Genomic DNA, 18,713 nt, shown 5'->3' with positions numbered 1-18,713 from the left:
TTTCCGAGTTGTATATATGGAAAAATCGAATGACGTGTGCATAATATTATAATAATATATGCGTTAACTGTTGTAGACGTAGTGACGTGGTATACAGCGGTTACGGTATATAGTTTGATGTGCTTTGGTGCACGGTGTATAGGTACGCTGTATATACCTACCTATATATGTGGCTGTGTAATATGTATAATATACAATATACACGGCGGCGGTAATTGTATAATAATAATTTTTGTAATGCGTATACGGTGCCCCCCCACACTCTCGTTTTCATTCTCACGTGCTCTCGCCCCTTCTCTCTCCCGCACTCGCTCACACGACGACACGAAACCGGTGCTTCAGCGGCGCGGCTGTCCTGGGTTTTTTCGTTCGTATTTTATTTATTCTTATTATTACTATTATTTTTTTTTCGGCATGTGAAAGAATTTTTATATATCGCTGGTGGGACCTACCACCGCATACGGTCGAGGGTCTGCCTGCGCGCGCGCGTCCGTGTTCGAGTGTATGTAAACGCGATCGTGGGCAAGTGTACCTACATGTGCGCGTGTGTGTGTTGCGCCTCTCCTTTGACTGCGTACGGTTCGCCGGCGCTATACGTAGACACTCACACACACGCGTACTCACATACCCGCACTCACGCACACACACACACACACGTGTACACACACATGAACGCATACACGCACACACGCGCGTATAAACACCACACACGCACGCACAAATACTGTCCCACTGATACTGATTCGATACTGACGACGAGCGCAGCACACACGCATTCTGACCTGGTCCGTTGCCGGGTTCGGACGTTTCAACGCGCTTTCATTACGCATACGCTGCTCCACTCGCACACACACACACACACGCTGTTGTCGTATACCGTACCCTCGCGTATTACCACGTCTCAGTCGTCGTCGATCTTCTGTCGCAAGTCGATCATTTTTTTTTCGAGATACAATAGAAAAAAAATAACACTACTCTAAATTAAAAATAATAATCTCGTGGTTTTCTGTTCCTTCTCGCCGTACGGTGTCCACCTCGCTCGCGCATAACCACACACACACATAGGTACCCTAATACCTACACCATAATATATAAATCGATTCAGATATATTCACTGCAAAATCGTATCAATCATGGACCTGTTGTGTTGCGAATCGACTTCGAAGAGCGTCGCTCAAAAGGACCCGACACTGCTGCTGGACGACCGCGTGTTCGAGACCATGCTCAAGTCTGAGATCAGGTGCTTGCCGGTTCCCGACTATTTGGCGACCGTCCAGACGGACCTCACGGCCAACCTCAGGAAGATCGTGGTTGATTGGATGTGGGAGGTCAGTATTTAGTAATTAGTAGTTTTAGTACTTGACTATATTATTGGTGTAAGTTGTATTTGTAGTAATAGCCCAATATATTAGCTGTAAATATTATACTTATGTATAGCGTACGAATTGCGTCCCTATTTTCAATTTTCCTACCCTGTGTGGAGAACAAACTTCCGACGAAGTATTGGACATTTATCGGTTCCGGTGTGTTATTCTAAGTTTTTAGACAATAATTTAAACAAAAATTATTTTTAGATATTATTCATAGTTTACTAATTTGGTATAAATCACAATACTTATGACATTTTTAGCTAATTAGTTTTAATGTGTAAGAGCGTTTTTATATTATTTTAACTCCGACCTGTAGAAGGGTTATATCATGAATCGTTTGAATGGAAAAGGCATACCTATATTGCTATATAATGCTTTCGAGGCGTTGTGCCAGCTGTTTTTTACACGCAACAAGTGGTCGGGTGGTCCCGCACTATTCCCAATCATGCTTTGAAAAAGTCAACTGGTGACAATCGTACCGGTTATCGACACGAAAATTATATAATATAGATGTCTGTATTTAAAACTGTTTTCCTACTAGATGATAATATTGATCTGATCAGTTGTTTTTAATTAATATTATATTTTATATAGGTAGCTCGATATAGGTACTTATTAAACCTAACTAAAACTAAATTAATATTAAGTGCAATAAGCTAATACAATAAAATCCCGTGGAAAACATATTATATTAGTAGTAGGCAATTAATTATGATTTATAATGTCATATTGTTTCATAGACTAGATAATATGTTTTATCTAAAACACGTTTATTACTCCATACCATTTTTCACACCCAACTTAGGTTCATTTTTATTCTGTCCTATCATGTTTTTATCACATTATCATTATTCATTTTTTATCAGGTCTCCAAACTTCGTTTCCATTAATGTTATACATATTCGTATACTTAGTTGTCATTTTATTTAGGTTTTAGTTAATTCCTTAAGATTTGTTTTATTATTTTTTTCTTCTATCACTTTTATATCTTAATTCCTAATGTTAAAATAATTCCAAAACAAAATAACTATCAATAAAAACTAAAAAATATTATATTTTAAATATACACAAATATTTAATAAACTAATAAAATAAATATAGGTAGGTATTTAATAATTTATTTACTTATAGTATGTATTTATTTGATGTTTAAATACTATCTTACCGAATTAAAAACTGGTTTCTATTCCGAAATATTGTAAGATTTTAAAATGTAGTCGAATATAGAGCGGTTGTCTTGAAACGCATCATCGATCTTAATCACAAATAATATAAATGTTGGAAAAAAATAATTTTTTTAAACTTTAATGAAATATAATATTTTAAACTATTGAAATTTATAACATATAAATTATTAGTATATTCTCATAAAAAATGAACTTTTTAAAAATGCCATTGACTGCTGGAGTGTAAGTATTTTATTCAAGTTTTTTAAATGTTTTTGATATGATATTAGGTATGTTTCGGTAAATATATTTTGGTATTTTATTCACGTTAAGTTAAATAAAGATAACCTACCTAATAATGTTATTAATTAAACACTAGCTTTTCATGTCCGACCAACCGTATGTATTTACCATTATGAACGTTTGGTCGTTATATTTTTCACCAGTAGCGAATTCGAAAATAATCGCCCCACGCTTTGTTTTTGGCTAAAATCCAAAAAAAAATGCAACATGATTAGCTTATGTGTGTTTCACTCTTTGTATAATATAAAGGACAACTTTTTTCGCCGGCTACACCGTAACATTGTAATGTTTGTAATATTACACATATTATATATTATATGTCGAACACGTTTTAGTAACTTCGGTGAATTCGATAAAAATACGATTTCCAGATGATTTCCAGACTTCATTGTAGCAGCCACTCAATCGAACAGGAATCCATCAGACAGGTGATAGGGCGTGTATACTCTCCAAAAGGTCCAAATTGTTTTTATAGAACGTGATTTTTCGGAGTATGTTTTTGGAAGTCCACGTTTAAACTATGCTTTTGTGAAAAAAAGAACACACGCAGGTTATTTTCGATTGTAAATCACGTTGACGGTTCAATTGCGATTTGCGAGGGGTAGATAACGGTAAAAATCCTAAAGGAAGCCTATCTACATCATCAAAGCTTCGCTTTTTTTCTTTTTGAGATAAATTCTCATGACTTTGCGGGAGACAAATAAAAATCTTACTAGAATTTGGACCTTATCCTATGCTTTAACTTTCCAAATATGAGAAATTGAACTCTAAATTAAAAATATTACATACGAATTGAAATGTTTCCAATTAATTATTGTGCGATACCAATCCGTGTAACATTTTCTTTTGCTTCGTGTTATTTATCTAATTTCCAGTTTCGACGAGTATTATAAATGTAAAAACAAAAGTGGTGTCAATAACGACGATGATGGTAGGTAAATCCCGTCTAAATTATACGCAATCGTCGTATATAACGCCCAAAGAGGCCGGTCCTGGGTAAACTGCTGGTTAGGTTACACACTAGAGGCGGTGAATTAAATTGTACCTCTCCCCTCCGCTTATTGCCAAAAATATGTGTGTAATAACTAATAAGATTTTATTAATAATTGTAATATAATATATTATGTGTATAAATACCTTTCACGTATTCATTAAATGCTAGTGACTGCGTTTGTGTGTGTGTGTGTGTGTGTGTGTGTGTGTGTGTACACACGTAATGTTCCCGAATAATAATTTTATTATAGTGTCCTATTAATTTTATGACGTTCTGTAAATTGAAGGTAGCGTGTTGTAGGAGTGGAACAAAAAATGGTTTTTTTCTGATGAACCAGTTGGTAATTTAAAAATATTTATCTGAAAAGAAGAGTTTATGACTCGGGAAACGAGTTAGGTCAATTCCCTGTGTAATAGTTTTACAAGTTTGGGTATTGTTAGACACCACAATACGCTCCATTTTGTTTTTATATATTAAAAAAAAACTCATATTTACTTTCTGATTTTAATTTAAAAAATGTATGATCAGTTTCCCAAAACATTTCCATATTCAGAAATCCTTTTGGTCACACGTAATTGTGTTGTTTGATGGTCACGTTTTCAAACATTTATAATTAAATTACAAAAAAGCCTTATTAAAAATATGTAATATTTTATTACAATATTAAATTGTCAACTAAATGTAAACCGGTTTTTTTTAATATTCATTGGAATACATTAACTACTTTACTTTGTAAAAATAATAATCACGATAATAATAATTGTTATTACTAATTGGTTTGTTAAAAGGCAAACAAGAAATCTATCGTAAAAGTTTTTTTCTCACTGACAAACATATTGCAATTAAAATAGTACCTACTTAATGACCATCGTTTAAAATAATGAGCCGGGCTCGTGAAACTGATAATATACCTATACATTTTGGTTTGGTGTACTATATTATTATCGCATTTGAATTCCTAAAAACCGTCCTAACTATATTAATAATATAATTCGGTATTTTTTCGTACTCTCCAATATTATTCTGTATAATATTGTTTTTAATATGTGAGTGATCACGAAACATGTAATGAAGTGTTTTTTTCTCCCGAATGGTATCTGTATAATATAATATATTGGTAGCGTATATAGATCACCATCGATGCGTTGTCGGGACGTGTATTCGACGAAACTTTCGTGGCGGTATCGTTTGGTTCAGTGTTGACGGAATAATTATTATACATACCTAATCGGGTGCCGGTGAAGCCAAAGTCAAACCGCCCGAAAAAAACTGCACTGCGTGACGTTCGGCGCGCGCGGTCGGGAAGGCTATAGTCGCTGTGGTAGGAGTGAAGAGGACACATACACACACATACACAATGTAGTCGTCACAATGCGATATTCTTATATTATTCTTTTTTATCGGACGAATCCGTCTAATTAAAAGAGTAAAAAAAAAAAGTATAATTTGTTCAGCTGTTTTCGCTCGCACACACGCATTTGGTATGCGGTGTCGCGTTGTTACGAGGTCATTTCGGAGTGGGGGGACCCTCGCCGTGTTCCCCTCCGGTCAATGTTCGACGGTGAACACGTGTCGAAAAAAAAAGGTATCATGTCGCCGTTTGTGCTTAATTTAACCACTGATGCGTACAAATTTTACTAAACTCCACTTTCCACCCCCACTTAACGAAAAAAAATCCCGGGATTCGGGAACGAATATATTAACGACGAATAGGTTAATTTGTATAGTGTTATTTGAGGGATTTTCGAGTTTTGGGGTGAAAAACAGCTCATTGAAGCCGCCCGCCTGTATAGTTTTCACAAATGTAAAATACGTGTGCACAACATCATGTTTGTTATTACAAAATATTACAAAATATTGACATATTGTAGTTCGGATATTCGGTTAATCGGTTTTACAATTAAACTATAGTACCTCGTTCATGACTACTTTTGCGTACAACCATATAAACAATTTTAAATACCTCGAAAATAGGTTTATCACCCCTATAGATTATAGAATTTCCCCTACAAACATTAAGTTCCCTTTACAATACATAAAAAATGAAGGTATGGAACATTTTTTGAAAACTGAATGTTGGTTATACATTTTATTTAGATGTTTAATTGAGTCTAATGTTAATCTAATACGGTGCTTTTTTGTAGTTTGGTAATGTATATTTTGTTTTATGATGGTAGGAAAGGTGGCATACAGGTATATTGGAAAATTATCACCTCCCACTCACCGGTTAACATTGAATAACATCCTTAATACAGCTAATAGATATTATATTTCATAAACGTGCATCACCACCCGACACCTTGATCACTCGTGCGGGAATATATTAGTAAACATAACGGGCATGATAATATTATTTTATGTGTTTAGCGAAAAGAATATTCAGCGTTAACATTCGTACCTATACCTCGGCACGGATAATGGGCGTACTCGTGGGTTCGTATCCGAAATCGTTATCGCGTAATCGCGCGAACCTGTGTGTGCTCATTATCATAATATTAATAATATCGATCGTCGCGTTAATAATCGAGCGTATAATTTTATGGCCGTGCTCGTCGTGGTGTGATGTACGGACGCACTCTTGTTTTTTCATTTCAAATTTTACTTTCGCAGAGATAACTGCGGTTGATTACATAATTGCGTTTGGCCCGCAGTGTAGTCAGCTGTAGTTGTGGTCGTGGCGTGTAGACATCGGCTACAGCGCTTAAAATGTCATAGGAATTAATTACGACGGTAATAATATTATATTGTAAAACATACGAGACGCGCGCGAGATTCCAAGAATTATTATCTCCGCGCCGCAACGTCGATTTGCATACGTCTCGTCTTAATTTCGAAAACATAGGTAGGCAGACTCGATGTCTTATTAGGCTATTATGTTTATTATTATCAATACGAGTCCATGCACCCGCGCCCCGACCGCGTTAGATTCCGTATGCGCGCGCACGTCACGACACATCCATGATCATAATACCGGGTAACATTGTACACCGAGTGTGCAGGTACGAGTGCGAACCGGCTCGTCTCTAAATATTCATATTATATTATATTATATTGTTCGCAAATTATACGGTCGTCGTGTTCCAATCTCGCGGTTTAGTTTAGGGTGGGGGTGGGGGGAAGCCCGGTCGCCGGTGGCGGACGACAGGTTAACAACAAAGTGGCGTGGCGAGGAGAAGACCGCGCGCTATCAAATTCTTACGGTTCTCGGGTTATCGGACGAAGTGTGCATGACACACACACATATACACGTGCGCGGGTTCCTCTGACGCAAAACAGCTGATTATCATATCGCGGCGGTGGTAATAATCGTACATACGAACAATAATAATAATTATTATTATCGAGTGGTTTCGTGAAAGTCATCATTGGCGGCGGTGGCGGCAACGAACTCTTCGGGCGATAGAGAAAAAACAACAATGTTCTTATTTTTTTTTTTTTGTTTCTTTCGCTTTCCCACCGTGTGCATATAATACGATATTGTTGTTACGCTCTTCGTCGAATTGATATGCTATTATTATAATATTCTTCCTCGAAATCCGCGATACGTACGAAATCCAACACCATTATTTCACCGGATATAGGCATACGCGTAAAATGTTTACTACGCGCGGAACACACGCCTAGGAATTTTTGTCCTACACAGTCGTCGTGTCGTGTGTGTCGACTACGATCACAAATAATAATATCAATAATGGTATTCATGTCGCCTTCGCCATCGTTACGCATGTGTCACACGCACATATAATACCAGCACACACACACACACACACACACCCGACTCGTAGTGAAATAATTTTAATTTTTCCATTTGAATATTTCTACATACCGCGTGTGCGTGTGTGCATTTCGAAAAAAAAAATATATTATACACCTTATTGCGTTTTAGTCGGTTTTGTGGACGATGAGGACGCGTAGTTCCTGTGGTGGTACAGAGGAAGGGGAACTATTCGAAACATCTGCGTTTCCAGTCGAAAATCGTCCAAATCGCGTCGTGCTTGGACACGTTGAAGGCTCGACGATGGTTGTTGAACTTTGCTCGGAGGTCGAATAATAGAGTGCGTCGTAAAGAAGTTGTTTTACGTTGAGGGTGTTAACAGATTCTAGTTTACTAGAACGTTTCGAATTCGGGGCGGAACACATTGTTTTTTATTTATCGGTGCTCATAAAATGTTATATTTCGGTGTTCGGTAGACTTGAAAAAAAGGAGCTGGCCGGGAAAGAGTGCAAAGTACGAAGTTTTATTTGTTTTCAGTTATTTGTCCCCATATAAAACCATAACATTATAATATACAAGTAGTTTGCCGCGGCCGTCGTATGCTTTCAGTGGCCTTCGTCACTTCCTTTCGGCTGTGGTGCTCATTTTTATGAATGTGTCAAGTCCCCCGAAGGTCTCGTCGGCATTTCGATGAAATTATTAAAATGTAAAAAGAACGTATATATAGGTATGTCACTAAACCTACCGGTGGTCAAAGTGACAAACTCTAGTCAGCTGTACAACTACGGGTATATTATAATATTATAATATATTCAAATATAAAACGGTTTTACTCGTTGCAGAGATGATCTTTAGCTTTTCGTTCTTATTGAGTTCAATTTACTGACGAAAATGAGTGGAGGGATGCATTAAAGTCTAACGAGCCAGTATAGCATTTATTGTGACTGTTTTTTTTGTCGTGATTTCGTCGTTTCTTACCGTGAAATAAAAGAGTCTTCCTGGTGTTAAATATTTGAAACCCATAAATATTTTCACACAAACGTGTAATCATACCATTAGTATAATTATTCTTTACATAATACATAATTAAGCTGTAAATTGCACAAGGTCGTCGTCGTTCATTGGAGGTTTCGAAAGTGGTCCTGTAGACTATCATTATTTATTTACTATGTAATATAATACGCGCACACGCGCAAGTGAGAACAGACCACCCGAAAAAACGTACGTCGCATTGGTGGAAGATGCCCATTGATTTGTTGTAGAAACATTTTGTCCATTAATAAAAACACTGTTTTACAATCGTAGCTAATCTTTGAAACCAAACGCAACTATAACCGTCTAGTTTAATTAACCAGTATTAACGGTAATCAAGAGTTACATAAAATTAATAATTATAATTTTTTTTTTAAGCGACCCTTCATTGGTTGTTCAAAAGCGATAACATATTGAGCTGATACGTTGATGATATTGTTATTTGGCTATATTTTTGTGGGAAATGTAAATTAGGTTCTGTGTAAAATTGAATTCAACGCTATTCAACAACACTCGCGTGTCGTGTTATCGTTAATATTCGTCACTCTAAAGTCTAAAGTGTATGTTACTATGTTACGATATGTGCATAATATCAGCTGTTTGTATACTGTTGTATAATATTATAATAATGATATGCGTTCTCGTTTCGAGAATCCTTGCTCGTTTAATTTATCGACGTTTGTAAAGTAGTGTATGGTAATATTGCCATCCTCGAAGCATTTAAAACGATAAACAATTGTTTATACACGCACATTACGCCACCTTGAAATGTATCGACGTTTAATGATTTAGTAATCCGCCGTGAATGTATTCCGTCAGGGACCTTATCGTCCTTGTAAGATAGTTTCGACTGTACGTGAAACGACACCGGCGTGTGTGGTTCGCCAACTTGTGTTCTAATAATAATATATAATATTATCGTGGTATCCATCATTCATCGCACACGTGTATAACATTATTGTCACAGTAGTCTGTGTAGTAATATTATAATATCGTGCTCTAACAAATATAGAGTAAAGTTATGTATTATTCGAGGGTTTTTTCCTCAGCAACGACAAATATAATCGAAACTGCGTTTTTGTCGATCACAAAAAATATATAACTGTTCAGCAGCGCCCAGCGGGGTATCGAAGAGGGTAATATTATTATCCGTGATAATGCAACCCCGGGACCCTGACTGTTGTGGTGTATCCGGTGACGAATAATTTAAAAGACGTTTTGAACATAAATCGTGATTTATAAAATAAAAAAATCTATTGAACAATTGAATGAAATACTGTAATAATAATAATAATAATATTATGTTCGCTACATATACAGAAAGTCGATGTCGGTCTTGTGTTTAGAACTACCTAAGCTCTGCAGAGACGTCACAATGTCGTTTTTTTTTTGGTTTTTTTTCCACCATCGTGTGTTCCATGTGTGACGTAAAATAAACACGATGATCGGTGTTTTGCTTTTTATTTGCTTTAAAATGGCAAAAAATTTCGCTACTCGGTTGGCGTCCCCTCGCACGCGTGAGTACATTGTTTTCTTTGAATTCGTTGTTATTCGTTTGACCGGCTTTAGCGTGACATGAGAAATATTGTTGGACCACGTGTAAGAATTCCCAACGGCGGGTAAGTTTGGCTGCGAGTTATTATGCTAGCCTCGAGACAATGATATTTGTTTAAAACGAAATGCAATACCAGCCTAAAAACTTCTAAAAATGTTCCGTTTTTTTTTTTGTATAGAAATATTATATTCTTATCGGTCACAACGCCATTTATGCCGCTGCGTGCTGGCGACACCACATCGCATGACCCCTAGAGTCCCAGGGTCTTGATAGGATAATATTTATTGAATTTGTTTGTATCGTGGAACTGTTTACGTTATTTTAAGAGTTCTATAGGCGGATGGCAAATCGTTTGATGCACACAAATTATATTATCTTAAATTATTACGTTTTCCTGGAAACTCGCAATTTTATTTGTTGTCAAAGGCAGGATCTTTCTGTATGAATTTACATAGTCATTATAACTGTTACTTGGTGTTTTTAATAAATGGCAAAATTTGAAAAATAATTTTTTGTACAACCTCAGCAAATTAGTTGTAAATAAGTAATATATTTTTTTGACTTAAGTGTGTTCATTTACAGCATTTACTTATTCAATTTACAATAATCGTCACCGCCACTACAATTATCGGGAACGAAAATTCGAGCATCCCGAGGCAACGAAAACAAAATTGAAGTTTTCGATCACGTAGACACATATAATATTATACATAAATAAACATCATATACAAACGTGCGCGCGCTCGTTCGGTTTTAATGACACGATTATGTTTTGTAAATTCGAGGAGTATTCAAATGCGTGTTGTACATATTATTATACCCAATTATCGCTATTATTTTATGTTCTAGTTAAATAGTTATAACACTTGATTGTACAAATTACACGTAAACAATTAATAATGACATTTAGAACGACAGCAGCGCAGTGTTTAATAAATAGGAGGTCATGTGTATTTTTGAAAAAGTACTGCAATGTAAGGGCGACCCCGTCGAAACGATCATGTTGATTCTAGTAGTTAGTAGTTATGGTTTATGGGTTTCATGATAGTCGATGGGTAATAAATTCATAATAAGTAATAACATTATTATAATGGTGGTGTTATTTTCCTGAATTCGTGTTATTTTCTTATTAATATTTTTTAATTAATAGTTTATGGAAATGTTATCGTCATTTCACATTTGCTACGTACGTTGTTTGTATGCATTACATTTTTACTGGTCGGTGCGGGTGTTTCGTTTGGTGAATGCGATAAGAAAAATTAGTCATTTTCTTTATCGAACACTCGAACTGAACCCAATGAGAGATAATTATTTTGTTGATTATTGCCGGATACGGTTTTTTCGTGAAATTGTTTTGAAAAATAATGATATATAGTTATTCTCGGCCCATTTCGTGGCCTTATCGTCTTAAATGTAAACGTTTGTCGTTTGCGCTATTTTTTTTCGATTAGTTATCAAATCGTTATTATTGAACATTGACGGGTCGTGTAATTTTGACTTAAAGATAAAATTTTCAACATTCATTTTGTGCGTATCGATGAGTGAACCGACGCCATGTACAAAAATTAATTCAATATTATAATAAAAACGTGAAACGAATGATTTGGCGTTTCTTTGGTGTATGTGTGTAATTTTTAATTTGTCTGGTGCGATGAAATTGTATTTTATTTCTCTCGTTTTAATATTTTTGGCTACTAAAAAAAAATTAACCCATTCATAAACCTTACGCCTGAAAATATCGAACTATGCGGTATGATATAATAAATTATAAATTATAATAATAAATAATATACCTTGATGTTTAACCAAATGTATTTTGTGTAACGCTCATACACAGTACATTATCTTATTATGATACCTATATCTTACGGCGGACGAGATAAGAAACTAGAAAAATGTACATATAGTTTCCCCAGGTCAGCTTAGACTTTCAAAACAGTCATTTTTGCCAGTTTTTGATTTGTCCGAAAATTCGTGTATGCGTTTCGTAACCTGATCGCGAGCGATTGCAATAAATTTGTATATGTTTCAAATTTCAATAATAATTTTATTTTTTCGTTATTGCCATGATTCATGGCCCGTTTTACGTTGCGTTCATAATGGCGAACAGTGACTTCACTTCTGTTAAATAGTTTGCAAGTTATCAGCTATATTACTGCACACTAGCTATTGACTTATTATGAACGATGATAAAATTCTAAACAGCAAAAAATATCTCAACAAAATATAATCGTTCATATTAAGTTTGTAGTAACACTCATAAGTCATAACACATAACAATATTATTTAAGAAAACCATATTTTAGATTTAATATAATAATTAATACATAATAACATATTGAACGTGGAACTATGACCGAAATAATTATTTTCTAAATCTCTTTGGCTTATAAATAGCAACCGAGAAATTTCGTAGCATGTTGTAACTGTATCCCAGTACATTTCATATCACGAATTAAAAAATAATTTTGACCGTAAACCCTGTTTTTTAACCCAAATTTATCAATGAAAATATAAACTCATCAGCTATAAATACGTTATTAATGTTTTTTATTCCACAGAGATTTTTTATTCAATCCATACAATATACTTGTCCAGCGTCGCATAGATTATAACTTGCGGTGTAATGAATGACTATATGAATTAATGATTTAATTAAAACAAGTCGACGACGGTGGTTCTTGAGTTGTTCTTCGTCGGTCAGAGATCATCCTTCCTACTCACTCCCACTCATTCCGACCAACCGGACCACCGAGTACGAGCGTTGTATATAATAATAATAATAAATAGTAATAACTAATAATAATAAATAATAATAATAATGAGATCGACTCGTCGTCAAAATATATTCACGATTGTCCGGTCCGCGGTACCTATACAAAACTGGTGTATTGGTTGTGCATACCCATTGTGTACCTGGGGATTACAACCCGAGGCCTTCCGGGTCTCCGGGATGGTCGCGCTAATGAGGCAGAGAAGCGAATATGTAGAGGTTTTTCGGTTTCTACGGTTTGATTGGTGGGGGTGGTAGGGGAGGGAACCAGGCTCTCCGAATGTACGCGCGACGTTGTCACACTGTGCGAGTGGAGTAGCTGGTTAGTGGTTACTGGTATAGTGTTTGTCATAGCAAATAGTAGGTATATAAAAACATTCCCGAAACCAGTTATCGCGAAAAAACAACAAATAAAAAGACAAATTTGAAGTTTTTTCTGCGTGGTGTGTGTGTAGTACTGTGTACTTTGTCGTCAAAGTCGTCGTGTGCCTGAAACGTGTTTCCTAGTGTTGGTATGTGTGCGCGCGCGCCCGCGATACCTCACCGGCAGCAGCAGCTTACATTACATAATTATTGTATTTTATCTACAACTATCGCCTCGTGCGTTACTACGATTTTTTTTAACATTATCGCTATAGTTTTATTTACTTTAGAACTTATATTATGACACTATAGTTCTATAAATAGCAAACATTGTCATTCTATATAGGACAATATTTGCTATTTATATATTATAGTTGCTTTTACTGATAGTTCGTCAGTTGACGAGGTATAGTTGTTGATAAAAAAACTCAAAACGAGCATATTATGTTCGTGAGCATATTATGTTCTTCGCAAAAGTATCAAGTATTAATTTCGTTCTAGATAATAGTTGTGTGTTACAAGCAATTTGGGCATTCGTCGTGTGCGTCTAATAACAATTATGAATCAATTGTCCAACGAATTATTAGACTGATTCAAAATTAAAATTGCCAACGGATCGTTAATTAAACAGACTTTGATTGATTTCTGGTACCAAAATAATAATCGTCCTACCGTATTTATGGGACTTACTAGTTTTCTGACGCACTTGAATGATTCGTTTTTAACGGGGATTTTTTTTTCGCCAGAGATGATGTATCATTCATCAATAATAATCCATCACAATAAAATATTTTATGACATTGGTGTAATTCTCTCCGTTATAATATGTTGCTATATATATTTAAACGAAATGATGGAAAGAAATAAAAAACGTTTTACGCTGTTTATACGTCATGATATTTAAAAAAGAAAATCTTCATGGATCTGTATAATAAAATAATCTTCAATACATATACTACATATTAAACGCGTGCAGCAGTCGTGTTTGTAATGACGTCAAACAGAAAAATAAAATAAAAATTTAAAACATCGAAGTCTGTTTGAGACTCGGGTATGAAAGAGAATGTGGTGTTGCACATATAGGTATTATAAAAAGAGTCGCTTGGGTTTCATTCAGTGTTGAGACCAGCGCTCGGTGGTTGGCCGTGGTGGCGTGTACTTGTAGGTCGTCGCCGAGTTGTATTTTATCAAATCTAATAAAGTGTGCGTGCGTGTGTAGTGTGTACCCCTGTAAGTTTATTTTACATTCCGTTGAAATCCGTTTAAACGCCATCTCGTTATTATATCTTATCCAGCAGAGCGGGTTTTATTTTTTATTATTGGGATGTATGTGGCGGCGGCGCAACATGATAAAGCAAAAGAAACAAAATACGACCCAGTCCATTAATGCACACATCCCTCCCACTGAACACCACTGTTTTATTATAATAATAATTGTTATTTCGGTTTTCTCGTCGCGTCGTTTTTTTTTTTAACAGCTCGAAGCACGTAAATCAACTCGTGTTGTTATTTATAAAAACGAAAATCGGCCGAATGGGATTTCCTGTACATACAATATTTGAACCCCGCAAGTCAGTCGGGCTTATTTTAAAACTGTAGTGAGATCGCGTAAAGCTGAAGGACGGCAACGATCGAAAAATAAATCCCAATAATATTTATATTAATATCATGCTATAAATATAAAATAGTTCAATTGTTTATTTGTTTGCCTTTGTTGGTATTAACGTTTATTCTTAGAAAGATATTTTTAATTGCCGCTTTAAAAATGTGACAAATCTCGGTTCCTGTTGTCCTTCCCATTGACGACCATTGGATTACTTCACATTCATTTTTCTAGGAGTAAAACAAATATACATAACGACGGTGGTGGCGGCGTGAACAGACCGCCGCCCCCGTCGATAATGCTAAAAGGAATGGAAATAAAAAACCATAAACGAATGGATCCATCAAATGACTTTAACGGATGTAAAAACGATTAGGTCCGCCGAGTGCCGACCAAACTGGTTGCCGCGTTACCAGGCCACCGCCCTTTGTTATCGATATTTTCGATCTTCCCTTTTTAGCAGTCAGTGTGTGTGATAAGTGATGTCGGTATGACATAAAAAAACTGATTATTTTCCGTTTGATTTTGTCGTCTAACTAATGATGATTGTCGGCACGCGTGATTAATAAATGTAATAATTTATCATGGACATGATCTCGACGAGCCGGCCAAAGAGGTGGTGTTCACGTTTTAATTTTCTTTCACGGAAATGTGGCTACACGCTTGTAAAAAGGTGTTGACAAAACGGCCGTCCGCTCTCGTCAGTTCGGAGGGACGATTCGACGTCTACTTCAAAAGACCTTTGACGCCGCGGTACCACGAGCTTGCAGTGTACCGCTCACGTCCTGCTAATTGTCCAAAATTCGAATTTCCTAACGATTGTCGGACGAAGAACAATTTTCTTTTAAAACAAAGTCGTGGTCGCCGACGCGTGTGTATAAAAACGACGTTTTTGCCTCGGGTAACCCGATCTCGGTCGGATGCGCAACGTATATTATAATGATATGTAAACGGGAAAACTGGACGGATTTTTTTGATAAATAATTACGTCGCGGCGACGCGTTTTAATTACAGGGATGCGCACGGCCGTGTTCTGGCGGCGTCATCGGATATAGACGAGATAATGTTGTTGTTGTTATTATTTTATATTTTTCTCTCAGCCGAGCTGGGTACAGATTCCGATCACCGCCACGCATACGGACACCGCATCTTTTCCTCTTCACCCGTTGTGTATCCTCGTCAGAACTCGTCTTACACTTCGAAAGCGATATTAATTATTCTACGATCCACTCTCAGTCGATGATCGGAAACGTCGTTACCCACCTATCCTGTTAAAATTCTTCATTTTCTCACACGCAGGTCTTTGTGTTTTCCGTATTATATACCTGCCTATATTGTTTCTAGAATAATTATAATATTATACGATGCGTTTGATAGTTTTTTTAAGTTTTAAAATATAATAATATGGGTTTCCAAAAATAAAGCTACTCGTACGGCGCGCATCCGACCAACGCGAAATCATAATACGGTCAACCGCCCAATCGTTATCTGGTTAGTCCACGTGATCGAACAAAATATAATATATTTGATCGTAAACGTTTTCACATCGATGAAATAATTTATTGTTTTTGAATTTGTGAATAACAAAAATCGTCTCGATGACTTCCATAATATTATCATAGATAATATATGCATGGGTATTGGGTATGCCATTAACACTTTGTGGGGTCGCTGTCTTTTTTGTGGGAGAGGGAAAATATATTTTATGAATGTTCTCTCTGTTGCATAAGCTACTATTTAAGGTTATGTTCAAATAAAATCACTGATATAATCATATTAGCCATCGTCGATATATTTTAAAATGATAATGAAACATATTTACACCATAATATAACGTCAAAATTGATAGTAATAAATTACTGCTCCTATAGCTTATCCATTTCTTTAATCTTTATTATCTTGAATATCATGATAATATCTGTTTTACCTCCTGCCCTATTTGTATGTGTGGGACATTTGTCAACCGTATATAATATGTGATATGTCTGCGAGGGACGACATACGAGATGTGCAACACACCCGAAGAGTGTTGCTATATTATTAATATTCGTTTAAAGCACAATTTTTTGTTAACGGCGTAGGTATATTATTATTATTTTTGTTGTACGGTCATTGCGGGTTTAATATAAATTATAAATTATAATACATAATGTAAGCGATGTGGTCATGTACAGTGGTTAGTGTTGGTTAATGGTTTTTGTGGTGGTCGCGGTTGGGAACGGTGTTTAACGAGTGTGATCTTCTTACACACACTCTCCGGTGTTTCGATATCAATATTTTTTTCCCCGCGTTTATTTATTACTCACGATTCGACGTGCATCTGAGAAAAGCTTCATTTTTGTTTGCTAAGCGACGGGTTTTTCATTAATTGTCGCCGCCATCCTGACCGTCTTAATATTTACGTATTTTAATGTAAACATGACATAAACACAATGAAAACAAATTAAAAAGAATCTATTTGTATGATGACTTGGCGTTTTCATTTATTTCTAGTTATCTGTTCCGTTTTTAACACGTTGGCAACTTAGGTATAATTTATGTTATTACGACGTGGAGTAGGCAATTGATTGCTGCTTACGTAAAAAAATATGTACGTCATACACTGATGGTTGGCTTTAAGTGTTTTGTACAGTTACTTTTAAAAATATTTCTTTTTGGCACCGACTTGGTGAAGCACAATAATACTATTAACGTTTTGGTTCATCGTCGTTTTACCAAAGCTGTTTGTACACTAACTCGTAATCAATGTTGCGCTTTCCCAGACGAATAATTTATTTCCGGTCTACCGCGACGTCACCGGTCATCGATCACTAACCCCCGCCGCGATGATGGACAAAGTGTGAATTTATTCGAAATGTAACTAAACATTCGTACATCCAAAAAATTGAATCGGAACTGAAATGACTGGTGGTGCGACGGTCCTTGCCGACTGCCGTTATCGCTTGCGTTTTCCGTTTAGGATATCCTCCCATGTGTGGCGGACGGCAAATCTTTTTCCTGATTTTATCGTCGACAACAACACAATAATTTCAATAGTGGTCCTTCGTTCACCGTCCTTGTTCATAATTAGTTGGTTTTTTTTTGTTAAACATCGTGTAACCCTACGTTATTAGCGATAGGAGTCTTGTTGGTAGTTAGTGTGATGTCGGTGTAGGTCGGGGGGGGGGTCTTTTATGTTGCGGAAGTGTAAGGACAATTATTATTAATCACAGACGTTGATAATTATAATATTGTGTAGTATACGTCACAAATATGCGCGTCGGTGCAGTTGTGAAAATTGCGCTAGATATATAATAATCGACGTGCATTAAAGAAATTAAAAAACCGTTCGCGCTTATTATACGAAAATGGTGGTCTACTGTTCCGACAATAATCGCGCTGACGCGACGTGTACGTTGGAAAATGCATTTTATTGTTTCGCGCTCATGGAAAATGTCGATCTGTTCGTTTTTATATACGCTGGAACGTAAATAACAATCGAGAATGCTCTGGTCTGGGCGTGCTTACCCATACAACCGCTAATCCTACATTATTCGCCCATTGTATATTATTATAATCGAACGATAACTGCATTGCAGGCGTAATACGCGTTTGTGGGTGTAAATCCCCCCCCCCCCCCCCCCCCGGAGCATTTTTTCTGCAGAGTTATGTCTTATGACGTTCATTTTCAACAAAATCGTTTTTAATTATTGTTCAGATACCAAGAAAAAGTGATTCATATTAATCTACAGTCGTGACATTCTCGACGACCCTTGATTATACAATTTTTAACAGATTTGGGAGTAATTAATACATGATTGTAATATTATATTGGTTTAGTTTTAAATAGTGCTGCAACT

The 18,713-nt window shown here is 36.0% G+C and overlaps 1 protein-coding gene across 1 annotated transcript in view; it reads left to right on the top strand.

Moving 5' to 3' along the window:
- The first annotated feature begins 772 nt into the window (after positions 1-772).
- Positions 773-18,713, top strand: part of LOC100167546 (cyclin D2-like) — a 56,295-nt gene continuing 38,354 nt past the window's right edge. Inside the window, exon 1 of the mRNA NM_001162284.2 lies at positions 773-1,328. Within this exon, the coding sequence (NP_001155756.1) occupies positions 1,134-1,328 (195 nt within the window). The 5' untranslated portion in view covers positions 773-1,133. The remainder of the gene's footprint in view (positions 1,329-18,713) is intronic.

Source organism: Acyrthosiphon pisum, chromosome X (genome assembly GCF_005508785.2).
Source record: "Acyrthosiphon pisum isolate AL4f chromosome X, pea_aphid_22Mar2018_4r6ur, whole genome shotgun sequence".
In the NCBI taxonomy this organism is placed as follows: domain Eukaryota; kingdom Metazoa; phylum Arthropoda; class Insecta; order Hemiptera; family Aphididae; genus Acyrthosiphon; species Acyrthosiphon pisum.
This window is presented reverse-complemented; position numbering and strand designations above follow the sequence as displayed.